The sequence below is a fragment of the Phascolarctos cinereus genome, unplaced genomic scaffold, assembly GCF_003287225.1.
Source record: "Phascolarctos cinereus isolate Bilbo 61053 unplaced genomic scaffold, phaCin_HiC Scaffold_726;HRSCAF=1367, whole genome shotgun sequence".
NCBI classification, from domain to species: domain Eukaryota; kingdom Metazoa; phylum Chordata; class Mammalia; order Diprotodontia; family Phascolarctidae; genus Phascolarctos; species Phascolarctos cinereus.
This window is the reverse complement of record NW_027556098.1, coordinates 303,545,150-303,563,046: the sequence shown is the minus strand read 5'-3', so window position 1 is coordinate 303,563,046 and position 17,897 is coordinate 303,545,150. Positions and strand designations below refer to the sequence as shown.

Below are 17,897 nucleotides of genomic sequence, written 5' to 3'. Positions count from 1 at the left end.
TTGTTCTGGCTGTTTCACTGAAAAACTGAATATTTTTTGTGAAATGTGTGAAAGAATTCAACTCCAGAAAACAGTTTTACTTTCATGACATTTAAAAATTGACATGATCAGGAGAACAGCTGAGATAAGCTGCTTGTGAAAGTTTTGCTTTTTGTATTTCTGTGGTTGTGAAGGAGCAGGTGGTTGGGAGGGAAAATGTGGTTCTGTTTTCTGAACAGTGGGACAGAGTAGGCTTCCTAACTTCAAACAATGGGCCATTCTGGACAAATATGCAATGAAAGAATCAAAAAAATAAAACATTCATCAAAATGAATGGGAATGATGTGGTCTGTACCATGGGCACTAGACTTTATAAGGCATTGCTTATTCAGAAAGGGGTTTTGCTTTGGCTTTTTATTCTCTTTCTCTATCCTGTAAAGGAGGAAAGTTGGCTATGTTAATGATGTGATATGCAAAGTGACATATTCTGACCATGAGCCAAAGTACTTGGATTAGACATTGATTTCTCTTTGTCACACAATCAATTGAAAAATACAGAAAAGAGGCTGCTCTTCCATGTGGAGATCAAAGACAAATATTTCATGCCAGTGGGATGGTGACTCAACTCATTGAAAGGAAACTGCAGTTTTTGTAGGAGATTTTAAAAATCACTTTATCTAAGTAGAGAGATGTTAACAGATAACTTTAAGAATAAACATTAAAAAATTAAATTATTAACAAAGCAGAGGAGATACCAGTTGGATAACTTGGTGACTGACCCTTCTACAAGCATGTAAATGTTATGGAAATACTTCAAAAGGTCTGTGATTTCATCAATATTACTACTACTGATATAAATCAGAACCTATACGTGCTTTATTATATAGTTTCATTAGTTGCTATGGCCAAATACACTAATTTCCTGGTAAACAGTGTTGTAGTGATGAACTTCTCCAAACTTAGGTTGCTCCTCCTATGGAAATCTGTGGCTAGGATCATAGTTTAAGATTTTTCAGTTTAGTAGGACCTATTAGAGCTGAATTCTGTTGGCAAAATCTTTGAAAGTTCACACTGGACTAGGACCTTACTGAAGCTTATTCATGTACCTGTCCACTGAAATAAAAGTTGTAAAAGTAATAGACTGGAATACACATTTATGACAGAGGAAGAGATGAAAAGGATGTGTTAGAATCTCCTTATGCCAGATGTTAAAAAAAACTATTATGTTATTTACCCAAGCAGAACATAAATGCTTACACTTACTACATAAGTAGCAAGTGATCTTGCGCAAGTCATTTGAGATCTCTGAGCTTCAGTTTCCTCATTTGAAAAATAAGGAGATGGACTACAGTTGATTCTTTCTGACTTTTAATTTAGGATCCCATGACATTGATTTTCTTATCTTTCTGTGCCTTTATAGTATATGGGACACCAAAAAGTCTATCCTTTCCCTTATGTTTAATTGTAATGTTCACACTACATATATTTTTAGTTTTAAAGATGATTATAGTAACTACAAAGTTGACAATTCCTGCAATCTGAGCTATACCTTAACTTTACATATAGTTAATTCTTTTCTTTTTTGGGGGGCTAAAGAGTGGGGTTAAGTGACTTGCCCAGGGTCACACAGCTAGTAAGTATCAAGTGTCTGAGGCCGGATTTGAATTCAGGTCCTCCTGACTCCAAGACTGGTGCTCTATCCACTGTGCCACCTAGTTGCCCCAGTTCTTGATTTTTCAAGGGATGATTATCTAGTTTATGGATTATCCAGACCACAGATTTCTTAGGGCAAATCACTACTCATTGCTACCTCCATTCAATAATAACAGCAATTAAACTAGGTTAGGGATAAAAAAAAGTTACAGTTGGGATATGCATAAGTTGTAGCTCCTGACTCCAGAAAGCTTAAAGTCTGGTAGGGGAAATAAGACAGAAATACAGTTGCAAATTAGAATGTAATCAACAGGGATTGAATTGAATTTGTTGTTGAGTTGAATGTAATAAAGAATAAACATCACTTCTAGTAATTTGAAGAATGAATGAGCCCACAGGCAGAGCTAAATAAGGAAGTTAACCCAAAGATTGATCCACTTATGACTGTGTTCTCATCAGAAACACTGCTACCATAAGAGACTGAAGCTTTGGGAAGGTAGAGTGAATCAGACAAATAGCTGGCTGAAATTTACTGTATCTTCTAGATTTTGTATTAAATCTGATCCTACATTAATATAGAGCTTCCCAATGTGGTATAGTGCTTTGAATTTTGGTAGCCCAGAGAAATCCACCTAACCTTGCCTTTCTTTATATTGGCTTGGATTCCTATCCAGACCTTACTTTCCAAAGGAGTGAATTACCCTTCTGACTCCTCTGTCCCTAGTCCCCTGACTGCTTTAATTACCAGTATGTTGACTTACTGTTGGTGATATGACAAACAAGGAGAGATCATATCAAAGGTATCTAGGGACAGGAGGTTAAACACACCTGTTTTCTAAGTTTAGAAGTTAGAAATGCATATTAAGACTGACACGATGAACTTTTATTATCGGGGAAACCTGTTCTCCATTAGCATGGGTCATTGACAATTGGATATATATTGTACTATCTTGCTTACAAATCTGGATTGTGTTCAATTATCATTTAATTCATCTCATACCATTTGTCTTTGTGAGGCAAAGATCCTCCTCTTCCCTTGGTGAGAATCATGCTTATTGCTTTTGCTGCATGTTTGAAGTATCTTGGTATTGTAAAACTGTAATAGTTTCTAGGAAAGCTGTCAAGGGGAACATGAATGGGATGTTATCATAAATAACCCGTGGAAGTGAGTGGATCTGATAACCTCAGGAGGAAAAGCCTTTATCTCTCAGAGCTCTGAGAGTGTTCATCTTCCCTGTTTTAGAAATGAACTGAGAGTAGCTAAAGGAGATGAACAAACAGTTACTGAAAGAAAAATTGCAAGGTATTAATAATAACAAGAAAGAATATCTCATGTTACTAATAATAAGAAAAGCAAATCAAAATAATCCCTGAAGTTTCACATCATACCCTGCAAATTGGCAAAGATGACAAAAATGGCAATAGTCAGTGTTGGAGAGATCGTGGGATGATAGGCACATTGGTGTATTGTTGTTAGAGCCATGCATTGGTACAACCGTTTTGGAAAACAATTTGGAATTATGTAAACAGAGTGATTAAAATGTTAATGCCCTTTGATTCAGATTCCATTATAAGATTTATACCCCACGGACATCATGGATAAGAAGAATGTCTCTGTTGTTCAGTTGTGTCAGACTCTTCATGACTCCTTTTGGGGTTTTCTTGGCAAAGATACTGGATTGGTTTGCCATTTCCTTCTCCAACTCATTTTACAGATAAGGAAACTGAGGCAAACAGGGTTAAGTGACTTGCCCAGGGTCACACAGCCAGCAAATATCTGAGGCTAGATTTGAACTCAGGAAGATGAGTCTTCTTGACTCCGGACCCAGCACCACATAGCTGCCCCTCAAGAATGTCTCTCTAAAAAAAAAAAGAAAAGAAAAAAAGAACGTCTCTCTATACACCAATATATTTATAGCAACCCTGCTTATGATAGCAAAGAGTTGGAAACAAAGTAGATGCCAATTGATTGAGGAATGGTTAAACATATTATAGTACATGAATGTAATGGGATAAAATTACTGTGCTGTAAGAAATTATGAATGTGATTAATAGAGAGAAACATGAAAAGATCTATGTGAACTAGTGCACAGGGATATGAGAAGTACCAAGAAAACAATACACAAATACAATGCAAATGGAAGTAATAATCATACATAAAAAAATTTAGAAGTGAGTGTTGCAAAATTATAGAGAAAAAACATGGCTCAAAAGAAGAGATGTAAGAGAATGCTACCAACCCACTTCTTTGAGGATGTGGGAGGTCAATAGGTGTTACACATTGCACTTTTCTAGACTTTTTCAATGTGTTGACCAATTGTACTGATTTTCCCCTCCTTTTTGTCTTTAAAAAGCATTGTTATATGGAATGACTCTCTTGGAGAAGGAGGGGCAGGGATATTGGGGAAAACTATGGTGATATAAAACCAAAAGATATCAATAAAAATTGAAAAAAATAAATTGAGAGTAGGAGGCAACCCTCAGAAAGAAAATAGGATCTTGGTGGACTACATAGAAGAAAGAATGCTTTTTGAAACAGGAAGAGACAGGGACTCTGCTTCTGTCAATTGGAGGGAACTGAAATAATAAAAGATATGAATGTTCATTAAGGTTACAGGATAGCTAATGAGATGTTAGAAATAAGCAACCTCAAAGCTGTTTCTAAACCAACTGCTCCTCTTCTGGTCCTCAGAGTTGTCTCCTTAGAATCTACCTTTATATCAGGAATGAACCCAACAGTCCTTATATAATCTTTCACTGCTCTCTAACAGTTATTTGATTTATAATTTCTGTTATAAACATCAAAACTCTAAAAACAGTCACAAGAAAATGAGCTGATGCAGCCATCATTCCCTTAGCCACTGCTCTGCCTTCAAACAGGTCCTCTCAGTACATTCATTTGAGAGGTATTTCTCTCTCTGATCCTCAGAAAAAGATTTCTCTCTCCTCATTATTTTATCTGAAATACTGTTGTTACTCAAGTTGATTTTATCAGTTTTCCTTACACAGATGTTCCTTTTTTGGTCTCTTTAAGCACTCAAACCATTCATGATACAAAAAGGACAGTACCTTATCTTAGGATACTAGCTTAGAAGAATATGTGGAAGAACTGCGTTTTATGAAAGGGTAGAAACAGTTGCTTTCTGGCCAGTGAATATACTCAGGCAAACAGAATTATGTAGTTTCTGAAATAGAAGAGATATCAGAAGTCATCCAATAAAATGTATGATCCTTGAGGGCAGGTACAATTTCATATTTGTCTTCAGCTCCTAGCATTGTACCTTGCACACAGTAGGTATTTAATAAAGAGTTATTGAATTGAATTAAATTTAGTTCAACCAGTATCTGAACAGGATCAGACTAAAGAGAAATAGATCAGAACATGTTAGGATCTAAGGGACCTGGGGGTCATAGAGACTTTCAAGAGACTATTGAAAGATATTTCTGTAATACTCAGAGTAGGTTGGCCTTAAGTAAAGGATCTCTGGGAATTAGAATTGGAATTGTCTTCTTTATCCAGACGAACAGGAATCAAGGAGGAGTCATTAAAGTCTAAGTAGCTATAGAAGAGGAATTACAACACAGCTCAGGGCTCCATGGGATGGCTTGGAAGCAGCTATATGTGATCATAACCTAGGAGTAAAGTCTGGAAAGGATCAAGGATCCTATAAGACCTGGAAGCAGGTAAAGGGGGTGATTCATTTATTCATTCACTCACTTATTCATTTGTCAATTATTAAATGGCTACCTGCTATGAACAAGGCTTTGAATTAAGGATCACATAAAACCTAGAAGCAGTTCAAACTCAGTCTCATGCAACACCTCACACTCTAAGTTTACATATCTTTGTTTAGTATCTATTATATTTATGGTTAAGGTAAGGAAAGGAATAAATCAATCTTTTAGATAAAATGTAAAGTTAAGATTAAGAAAAAATAAAGAAAGCTTTACTCTGCAAACTCATTATTTTCTATCCTTCTAATGGTTTTTTTGTTTTGTTTTGCTTTGTTTTCTAGCAAAAGTTCCTTTTGAAAAATTCCATAAGAAATGATGAGCAAGATGTTTTCAGAAAAACCTGGAAAGACTTACACAAACTGATGTAGAGTGAAGTGAGCAGAACCAGGAGAACAATGAACTCAGCAACATTATGTGATGATCAACTATGAATGACTTAGGTATTCTCAGCAATACAATGATCAATTGACAATCTCAAAGGACTCTTGGTGACAGATGCTGTCTACCTTCAGAGAAAGAACTGATGGTGTCTGAACACAGACTAAAGCATACTATTTTCCTTCCTTCCTTCCTTCCTTCCTTCCTTCCTTCCTTCCTTCCTTCCTTCCTTCCTTCCTTCCTTCCTTCCTCCCTCCCTCCCTCCCTCCCTCCCTCCCTCTCTCTCTCTCTCTCTCTCTCTCTCTCTCTCTCTCTCTCTCTCTCTCTCTCTCTTTCTTTCTTTCTCCCACAAAATGACTACTATTGAAATGATTTACATAACTGCATATATATAGCCTATATCAGATTGCTTACTATCTTAGAGCTGGGGGGAGGAGAGAGAAGGAGGGATACAATTTGCAACTCAAAATTTGAAAAAAAATGTTAAAAATTGTTTCTACATGAGATTGGAGAATCAAGTAAAATATTACTAAAAAAAAGAAAAATTCCAATTTTGCTTCAGTGTACCTAAAAGGAAAAGATAGTTTTCTACACTTTGGATAGGTTAAGAGGGTTCGGTGCATTCCTAGATGTGGAGTGTGGTGGTGGCAACAGAAAAGGAAAGGAATAAGCATTTAAGTAGAATCTATTGTGTGCCAGACAACCTGCTAAGCACTTTACAAATATTATCTCATTTGATCTTCACAATGATAGGAGGAGGTAGGTGCTATTATTATCCTCATTTTACAGTTGAAGAAACTGAGGCAAACAGGTTAAGTGACTTGCCCAGGATTATACATCTAGTAATTGTTGGAGGTTGGATTTGAACTTCAATCTGAGTCAAGAGACAGGACTTTATCTACTGTGCCACCTGGCTTCTTCTAACAGACTGAGCCAGCTCTGCCTGTCCAGATGGACAATACTAGCACAGATGGAGAAGCTAAAGAGTGAGAACTCAGTATAAAGGTTAAGAATCGTGGGGTGGATCAGAAAGGTATATAAAAAAGATGTGGCATTTGTAAAGCTGCCAATAACTATTACCCCTCTTACTCACAAGAGGCCACCACAATATGTTCTTGACACTTAATGAAATATTTGGCATCACAAGATCCAGTCCTTGAGTATGTCTGTGAAAAACATGGGACAGTTATTGATAAAATAAGGCAAAACTTGGGTGTTTTTGACAAGGTGTTGAGCAATTTCTGAGTGGGGAGAGAGAATAAGAAAGGGAGAGAGGGAGAGGAAGAGGAGAGAATGAAGTACATGCAGAGCAAAAAATAACTGTATGACCAGTGGTGAACCTGACAAATAATTTTGGAGTCCCTATAATAGGGGTCTTTTTGTCTGGATTTACGGGAATATGGAAGAATTGGTACTGAAACTTCCAGAATATATCTTGGCATGTATTTCTTTGGTGCTTTGAAACTCATGCAGATTAGGGTTTTAGTATCCTTCCATAAAATAATATCTGCACTAAGAAATAATGAGGACAGACACTAGATATTAAAAAACAGTAATTATTATTAGTATTTGCTATGGAGAAATATGGAAAATGATTCAGTACAGATAGAGGTAGAGCAAGGCTCCTTCTCACCACAATTACTTATAGTTTTAGAAATGTCATGTAGAGTAATAAGACAAGCATGAAATGAAAAGTATAACGTCGGCAAAGAGGAGACAAGATTATCCTTATCTGAAGATGACATAATTAGAAAATTCTATTGAATCAGGGAAAACATCAATTGAGTTGGTTGTTTCAGTAAAGTAGCAGGATAATGAGTGATAAACGAACATCTTACTGGTACAGTTTTAGGTCCTCAGGAGTCTCTTTGTTGGCAAAGAGAGCATTCAGGAAGAAAGCAATGGGCCCAGAGCATGGATTGGAGAATTGTAGGTGTTGGGGTTGGGGTTGGGTGTGAATAGGGGAAAGATAGTAAGAAGCATTCAAAATAATAAGAAAATCATAAGAAAACTGGAAACAGTTCTCTATCAGTCTGAAAAACTTAATATGGGCAGTGGAAAGACTGAGGTAACAAATATGGTAGCTCTTGTCATTCCTTTTGAAGTTTATGGAGCAATAAATTTGCTAAGGCAGAGTATATAAAATGGATGATTGGAAAGAAAAGGCTACCAGCTGCAGGAGGCAAGGCCAGACACTTAAGCCTGAAGTAGATGAGGTTGATGCCACATCACCTGACATGGTGTGGGCTTTAAGTGAAAGTGCCATAGGGCAAGGATGACCAGTGTTTCCAGTGTAATTGCCAAGGGATATCTATCACCCCAGGAGAATTGTGATATAGAAGAGAAAGTAGAAAGGAGGCAGCTAGATTACTCAGTGGATAGAGCACTGGGCCTGGAGTCAGAAAGACCTGAGTTCAAACCCAGCCTCAGACACTTATTAGATGTGTTACCCTGGGCAAGTCACTTTATCTCTGTTTGGTTGAATCTGCTGGAGAAGGAAATGGCAAACCACTCCAGTATCGGTGTCAAGGAAATCTTATGGACAGTATGGTCCATGGGGTCATGAAGAATCAGGAATGACTGAATAACAGCAAATAGAGGAGAAACAAAACTCTTGAGTGTGACGATAGCAAAAACCATCATTAGGACTTAGGTGAGCATTTTTAGTCGCAGAAGTACACCTGTATTGCCAGAGCTATGTTTTCAATGGGGAGCTCTGGAGCACTCATTTTATTGGTGCTATCTGGGTAGCCTCTGCCCTGATGTAAGAAACATACTTCTTCCATGCCATAACATCAAGAATACGAATTTAAAGTCATCCAAAGAACAGGGCTACTGATGCCCAAAATAAAGGAAGCAGGTACAATGTTCTGTAATACCCCAAGATATCCAAAGGACAGCCCATCAGGAGGTAAGCCCAAACATGTTAACAGAGGGAAAGGAGAGGCAGAAAGCTCTGGGTATTTTTCAGTATCTCATAGTAGCAATGCCATAAAGAGATGAACAGACTTCCATGGAAAAGACTTAGGCTTAAAAGCAAAAAGAAAATGAGGAATTAGGGAAGCTCTGAGTGTCTCTCAGATGATTATTTAGTAAATGAGTTATTGTACCTGGTAGGGAGAAAAGCTGAAGCACAAGTCATGGGGGAGGTGGAGGTTCTAAAGAAGCAAGTTATCAGTATAAATGATAGCATAAATAGTGAAAGAAGGGGAAAGAAGGCAAAGAGAATTGAGAGTACTTGAAAGAGAGATGTGTGAGAGAGAGAGAGAGAGAGAGAGAGAGAGGAATGAGTTGTGGATATAGGCATATGAAGCAATGATGAAAATAAGGGACCATCTGAGAGTATTAAATGTGAAGAAACTTTGTTTCAGCAACTGTGAAATGCTATTTAGACAATATGAGTTAAGAGGGTGCCAGTTCTTTCTGTGGATCCACAGGTGTGACCTCTTCCCCCAGTGGATCCTGGGAAGGGGAGAAAGAAAATTTTGTTAAAGTTGAGAATCCCTTGATTCTTTAAGAACTTGAAAAAAAAAGAATCTTCAGTTGAGAAGCCAGTGGCTGAGCAGGAGGGCAAGGAAAATCAGCATTCTGGATTGAGAAGAATTAGGTGGAAAAGAAGGCAATGAACCATAGTTTTCTTATAGCTATGGGGAGTGGGGTGGTGTTGGAAATGGATAGCTGTTTACAATTGTTAATTATCCTTCTTAGCGCTATAAGAAACTCATCAGCATGTTCTCTGATGTCTGGTGTGTGTGCATGCACATCATGGTGGTACAAAGATCTGCCCCCAGATGTGTTTGTAATGAAACTTGGAACGAGTGAATGAATTTTTTAAAAAATTGCTTATTAAGCAGCAGCTATGTGCCAGGTGCTGAGTGTTGGCAATAAATATACAAGGAGTTAAAACCATCTCTCACTTAAAATTAACCTCTACAAGGCTTAAAGCCTAAAAAGCACCATGGACAGCAAACATTTAACTTACAATCAACAGAGAGATGGCACCCAAGTGCAATACTGGTATGGAATGTAAAGTCATTTATAAAAATATATTTATAGAGGATGATGGATGACTATGAACAGTATTACATTATAAGACAGTGGGAAGCAATAGAAAGTAAAACAAGTTTAAAAGAAACCTGGCAAAAGATGCAACTAAGCAATGCCATCCTAAGGGGATTTAAGGTTGAAAATAGAAGAAAGATAACAGAAGGAAAATAAAAGAGATCTGCAAAGATTTCTGTACCAAAATTTTTTCATCATCAAAGTTAGTATAGTCACTATACTTGTATTCTATGGTCCCCATCCAAAATGTGTTTCCAGAGGATGTAGAGATGATAGCAAGGAGAATAAAGACAGGAAAAATTAGATTAGACCAAATGTGGATAGAAGAGATCTCTGCTAGAGGTGACACAATTTTGAGGCAGTGAATGATCAATTCATAAGTCACCAAAAGGGAAGACACCAAAAAAGTAGAAAAAGTAACAAACAATTATTGACCTATATACCTACTTTCATATTTATATTAATTTTTTTATGAAAATCATCTACACACAGTGAGGTTGTATGCAGGGAGGGAAAAAATAGTCTTATTATACAGTAGGCCACATCATTGTTGTAAAGCCCTCCGTGGTGCAGGGATATATTTTGAATGGGATTGAAGTCAACAAGAGACTGGTGGTGGTGGTAGAGTGTGTGTGTGTGCGTGTGTGTGTGTGTGTGTGTGTGTGTGTGTGTGTGTGTGTGTGTGTGTGAAAGGTTAGCCATTTACATTACCAGTCATGGAATCAAGTTTCAGTTACTTCAAAAGTCTCAAAGAGACTCATTCAAAGAGAGTACCAAGCCTATATACCCTTAGGCAAAAGTGGTACATCTCTTAAACTGTGGGGAATTTTTGACTCATTTTCCTCATCAAACTCTATAAAAGGAAAAGTTCTAGGGGAATTATCTAAACACATATTTGCATACACATGCACTGGAAAATTATTGCTTTTAATAAACATATTTCTCTCTTATTGGCTCTGGCCCCTCACCTCAGTTTAAGATTAAGAAAATATCTCTTGTCCCTTTTAAGGTTAAGCTTCCCTTTCTTAATCCTACTTCATATATTCTCATGTAAATACCACATGAAAAATAGCCATGTACTTCTTCTTCTTCTTCTTCTTCTTCTTCTTCTTCTTCTTCTTGGCAATTGGGGTTAAGTGACTTGCCCAGGGTCACACAGCTAGTAAGTGTCAAGTGTTTGGTCTGAGGCTGGATTTGAACTGAGGTCCTCCTGACTTCAGGGCCTGTGCTCTATCCACAGCCATGTACTTCTTAACAAAAATTTTAAAATAACATAGAGCCAAAAGTAAATAATTAGATACATGTCCAAATGTTGGCACTTCATTTGGCAGCCCAAAAAGGGACAAATGACTTTTTCCTCCTCACCCCCTTAACATGCTTCCTTGACCAGATTAAAAAGAGTGATGGTAAACAGGTAAACAGGAAGCAGCTCTCCATTACAGGGACAGAGGGAATGATGAAGGAGCTGTAAATGGGTCCAAGGTCTTCAAATCAACCTGTCTGCCATTCATTCCAATGTATTCTCTACTCCTCTCACAGTCCCAGCACCTCTCCCTTCCATTGATATCTAAACAACCACTCACCTCAGCTCTCAGTCTGATCACCTACACTGCCTTCTGCTTTTAATCATCAGGTTAGCAATGGCTGAAAGCCATCATTCTGCTCTTACTTGGATGGTTCAGAAAGTCTTAGAGGGTGCTCCATCCTGACCTTCCATTAGTTTCTCATTGTTGCCATTTCTCATCCTTCTTGATCTCTCTGTAGTATTTGTGACTATTGATCATCTTTTCCTATTGAATCCTTTCTCTTCTCTAGGTTTTCATGGCAGTGATCTCTCTTGGGCCTCTTCCTATTCGTCCAACTGGTCTTCTTCAATCTTCTTTGTTCTATCTTCATCTAAGGGTGTCTTCCAAGGTTCTATCCTGGACCATCTCTTTTCTTTTTATAGTATCTCACTTGGTTATCTCATCAGCTCCCATGGATTCAATGACTGTATCTCTGTAGATGATTCCTACATATATCCAGCCCTAGTCTCTCTCCTGAGCTTCAGTCCTGAGTCGCCAATTTCTTATTGAACGTCTTGAACTGGATCTCTGATAGACATCTCAAACTCAACACATCTAAAACAGAACTCATTGTCTTTTCCTCAAATCCCTTTGAAATTTTCTATTACTATTAAGCATGCCACTGTCCTCCTAGTTACCCATGTTCACAATCTCAGTATCATTTTAACCCTTCACTCTCATGCCATAATTAGCAATCTATTGGCAAATCTTTTCATTTTTACTTCCACAAAGTCTTTCATATGTATCCCCTCAGCTCTACTCACACAGCCACCACTCCAGTTCAGGCCCTTCACACCTTTTGTCTGGACTATTAGAGTTGGCTTTTAATTGGTCTTCCTGTTTCAATCTACCTCCAATCCATCCTCTCCTCAGCTTCCAGAATAAGTTTCCTAAATTGTAGGTCTGACCATATCACTTCCTCAAGCATGCATACACATTCAATAAAATCCAGTAGCTCTATGGTGATGCAGTATGGTAAAGTATGGCTTTGAAGTCAGAAGATTTGGTTTTAAACCCTGTTTTTATCAGTCATTAGCTATGTGATCTTGGACAAGTGACTTAATATCTCTTCCTTACCTCCAAAATGAGTGGATTGGATTAGTTGACCTAAGGGCTCTTTCAGTTCTAAATATCAATAAAATTCAGTAGTTTTCTATTAACTCCATAAGGCAGAGGCTATTCCCCCCCCCCTTTTCTTTATATCAGTTCTTAGCACAGTGCCTAGATAACATAGTAAGTACTTAAAAATGCTTGTTAACTGACTGACTTGACTTCTCTCTCATGACTGCCTTTTCTAGAGGCAGTTGGTGACTTGGTGCATAGAGTACTGGGCCTAGAGTCAGGAAGACCTGAGTTCAAATGTAACCTCAGACACTCACCAGCTGTGTGACCCCAGGTGAGTCACTTAGCCTCTGTTTACCTCAGTTTCCTCAACTGTAAAAGAGGGATAATAATGACACTTACCTCACAGTGTTATTGTGAGGATCTAAATGAGATAAATATGTGTAAAAAGCGTTTAGCACAGTGCACTTAGTAGGTGTCATATAATTATCCCTTCTTCCTCTTCCCCCATCCCAATATAATATGAACTCTTTGAGAGGAGGGGCCCTCATTTTTCTATTTGCATCCCTAACACTTAACATATATAGTAAACATTGAATAAATGCCATTTATTTGTTCATTTAAAGTGGGTGTGAGCAGGCTGAAAGACAACAGATAAAGAACTTCAAAGAAAGATTAGAGGCAAACATATACTCAGACAAATGTATGATTCAAAAAAAGATAGGTTAGTCATGTGGTGAGAAAGTGGGAACACGTGGACATGTATTCCATTGACACCTTTATGATGTCAAGAAAAAGCGAAAGCCCTAGGGCATTGGGTGAGACACCTTTGATGAACTTAGAAGACGGTAGGAACAATGATGATGATAATAATAATAATAGATTGAGTCACATACAGGTTATTATCTGCATCATTGTAAGTAATATACAAATTGATGAGATCACAGACCTATTTGATTTGGAGTTGAAATGTATAATGTGTGTGAGAGAGATGGGCAGGGAGGAGGAGGGAAGGAGAGAGAGGAAGAGAGAATAGATCAGTTTGAGCAAGGATAGAGTGAAATTGAAAGTGTGGCTAGTGTGAAACCAGCAGTTTGGGATCCCCTAAAGTGGTGGGGATGTTTATAGATTTGTGGGATCATAGATTATACACTGGGTTTAGAACAGCTAGAGCATTTTTTAAAGAATTACTTTATTTATTTGGTTACATTTTGAGTTACGAGCTGTCTCCCTCCCTTCTTCCCAATCCTGTATTAGAGAAAGCCAACATTTGATATAGATATATATGTGAAACCATATAATACATACTTCCATATATCAGTTCTTTCTCTGGAGGTGGATAGCATTTAACTTTGTAAGTCCTTTATGGTTGATTTGAATATTCAAATTATTTAAAGTATTATTTAGAATAGCTTAGCCATTCACAATTAGTCTTTGAACAATATTGCTGTTATTGTATACAATGTTTTCTTGGTTCTGGTTTCACTCTGCATTATTTCATGTAGGTCTTTCTGTGTTTTTCTAAAATCAACCTGTTCGTCATTTCTTACAGCAGAGGAATATTCTATTACAACCATATATCACAATTTATTTAGCCATGCCCCAATTGATGGGCATTCCCTCAAATTCCAGTTCTTTGCCACCACAGAGATAGTTGCCTTAAATATTTTAGAATATATAGATTTTTTTCTTTTTTTCCTTGATAACCTTGGGGAATAGACCTAATAGTAGTAATGCTGGAACAAGGAGTATACAGAGGTTTTTTTGGTTTTGTTTTGTTTTTTTACAACTCCTTGGGCATAATTCCAGATTGCTATCCAAAATGGTTGGATTAGTTCACAGTTCTGCCAATAGTGTATCAGTGTCCCAGTTTTTCCACATCCCTTCCAACATTTGTCATTTCCCCCTTCTATCATTTGAGCTAATCTGATAGGTGTGAGATGGTATTTCAAAATTGTTTTAATTTGCATTTCTCTAATCGACAATGATTTATAGCATTTTTCATATGAGTACATTGTAGCTTTGATTTCTTCTTCTGAAAAATGCCTGTTCATATCCTTCGACCACTTATCAATTGGAGAATAATTCATATTCTTTTTTTTTTTTAGTGAGGCAATTGGGGTTAAGTGACTTGCCAAGAGTCACAGAGCTAGAATGACTCATATTCTTATAAATTTGACTCAGTTCTCTATATATTTGAGATATGAAGCCTTTATCTGAGATTATCTGTCTATAACATTTGTCTATATATTTGTCTATGTCTATAATATTTTATATATTATAAAAATATAAAATGGAAATAAATAAATAAATAATGTCCATAACATTTCCCCCCCGTTTTTTATTTTCCTTCTAATCTTGGCTACATTGGTTTTATTTGTGCAAATACTTTTTAATTTTTTAAATTTAATCTCATCATTAAATTTTTTAAATTTAATCTCATCAAAATTATCCATTTTATATCCCACAATTCTTTCTATATCTTGTTTATTTATAAATTCTTCCCTGTCCATAAATCTTATAGGTAATATGTTCCATGCTCTTTTCATTTACTTATGGTATCTCCCTTTATGTCTAGGTCATATCTTGGTAATGGTGTAAGATATTGGTCTATACCTAGTTCTTGCCAGACTGTGAGCTAGAGCATTCTACTGGTACTTTGAGCTCTGAGATTATACATGACTTTGTATCCTAGTGTCTCTCAGGGAACAGTATCAGCTTTTGGGGGGCAATAGCCCTGACAAAGGTAGATATATGACTTGTACATTTCTGAGCCCCAAGTAATCTCAGCATATGAAAAAAAAATCTGTCAAGTGGAAGCTGGAAGATTCAGAGTATGTGTGTGGGGGTACACGCATGTACTTGTTCAATCACATTTACATGTAGTATGTGTCACCCAGGGAAGTAAGAGAAGCAGACACATATTAATGTTAATATCTTCTACCTGGAACATTTATTCATCCTCATTTATATGGGAAGCATAGGTAAATAAACTAGTAGCGTGCTAAGGCAGCAGCCAACTGCAATCTAGAATTCTATTCTCTCAGTTCTCATTTTCTGCCAGCTGTTGCCACATTTTCTTATAAAAAAAATAGTCTCAGACAGATAAATATAAAATGTTGATTATAATTTCTCTTTAAATATTTGATTTCCAAGAATAAATATTATGCTTTCTCTTCTAAAGATAGCCACTGGTTTTAGTAGCTCATTTTATTTCACTAATATGCAAAGGAGAATGGGATTTGTGGGCCTGAAAAAACCCCTCAGGTTTTGAGATAACTGTTCTCTCATGCTGCTCTTTCATCTGGTGATTAATAAAAAAATCATGAAATAACAAACCCTTCTTAGAAGGTACCTCTGAATTTGAACTTAGGTCTTCCTGATTTCAGGTACAAAGTTATATCCACTATACCACGCTAACTCCTGTCAAGATTACTGTTAATCCTAACTTGGTACTAGATCATCTGAAAATTGAATGTGCATGCCATCCTTCCTTTACCCATGTCACTGTTTAAAATGTAAAGTAGTGCAGAGCTACTCCACTCCAGACATCCTTGTCATATCTAGGAAAACTGTTTTAGAAAACTTGAGGATGGAGAGTTCAGTTTTAGCTGAGGGAACAAGTGGTCATTAAGTTTCCATTTGAAGACTTCCCGTGATGGGGAAGCAACAACTTCAAAGGCAACTCATTCTATTTTTGGACAGTAAATTGTGAGGAAAATTTTCCTTATTTCCAGCTCAGCTTTCTCCCCTGCCTCCCATGCCTCCAGCCACCTTGCCTTAACCCTTTCAGCCTCAGAATTCCCTCTTGAAGTCTCACTACACTGATTGATTGGTGAGTGCCTCACCTGGTCCACTATTTCAGGCAGGCCCCAGCCGTACTTTACTCCCTTGTCATCTTTTAGCCAGTAGCCTTGTTGCCAAAACCAGAAACCATGCACTGAAAGCAATAATTTAGCTTTGGAACTCCCATGTTCAGATCCTGCTGCTCTGATTGGTGACTGCTTCATCTGGTTCACCATTTCATGTTGGACCTATCCATGTTTTACTTTCCTACTTCACTATACCAGAAGCCTGCCACACAGGTACCAGAAGACATGACACTCATATGCTTATGCAGCTCCCCTCTGCAACTGCTTTCTATTTCTGGAACTATAAGCAATATTGCCATTACTACAAGAAAGGGTATTCCAATCTGTTCCTCTATGGCTTCCTTTATCATGTTAGTCACTTTCCAAATCAAAATATCTCTCTCTGGCCACCATTTCTCTATAATAGCTTTCTCCCCCTAAGAGAATGTAAAATCCTTGATGGCAAGCACAGTGCTTAGAACATATTAAGTACCTAATAATGCTAATTAATTAATCCCACCTTAGTCCTAATTTTTCCTTCTGAAGTCAAGCGAAACCTCCAATGTCTCTTCCTTGTGACACCTCTTCAAATGTTTAAAAGATAATTCTTGTGCCCCTTTTCATACCTTGCCCCCTTCATAAATCTTATCCTTTTGGTTCATCCAAGTCCTACTTTTTTTTTTCAAAGGCAATTGAGGTTAAGTGACTTGCCCAGGGTCACACAGCTAGTAAGTGTCAAGTGTTTGGTCTGAAGCTGGATTTGAACTCAGGTCCTCCTGACTTTAGGGCTGGTGCTCTATCCGCTGTGCCACCTAGCTGCCCCCCAAGTCCTACTTTTTTTAAAGGTTATGCTTAAAGTCCATATCCTCTAGAAAGACTGCCACAGTCCATAGTGATCTCTCCTTTTTATCTCATGTAGAACGTCTTGTCAGCATCTCTCATTTGACAGCTAGATTATTATTTATCTTTTATATAAATATTTTGTCAATTAGATAATAAACTCCTTGAGGACAGGGACTGTGCCATATTCATCTTTATATCCTAGTACTTAGCACAAATTTTGCACATATTAAGTGCTTTATAATACTTGACGATTTGATGAATGTCATTAAACTCAGCACTTGCAAATGACAAATTAGTTCTGATGATGAACAAAAGTTGAGAGAAGGATCCTGCAATAAACTTCTGGCCTAAACTGTCTATACATAAATACACAAAGCTTGAGTAACCAGCAAAGTGAACTAGAGAGCTTAATGAAAAGAGGCAAATTTGACTGTATCACTAAAACTTTTTGGAATGAAACTATAACAAGGCATTGGAAGGCTATACCTTCTTCAAACTGGAGAAGGTGATGGCAAGCCATTCCAGTATCTTTGCCAATAAACCCCAAATAGGATCACAAAGAAGATTATATTCATAGACAACCCAGAAACCAGAGGAGGCAAGCATAGTGTAGTAGAATATTTTGGTGAAGAGCAAAGGAGTGAGAAATAGAAATTATATTGTCATCCTTGTATACAATAAATCACCTGGACTGAGAAAGGAACTAGATGAAAAATTTGGGAGTCATATTATAGGCCTGGCATAGAGGTATGATATAGTTAGTGATGGT

General features: G+C 37.3%; 1 protein-coding gene across 1 annotated transcript in view; it reads right to left on the bottom strand.

The window, feature by feature from the left end:
- POU2AF2 (POU class 2 homeobox associating factor 2) overlaps positions 1 to 16,456 on the bottom strand; it is a 33,786-nt gene extending 17,330 nt beyond the window's left edge. The window contains exon 1 of the mRNA XM_078146189.1: positions 16,283 to 16,456. Within this exon, the coding sequence (XP_078002315.1) occupies positions 16,283 to 16,456 (174 nt within the window). The remainder of the gene's footprint in view (positions 1 to 16,282) is intronic.
- Between the last annotated feature and the right edge of the window lie 1,441 nt (positions 16,457 to 17,897).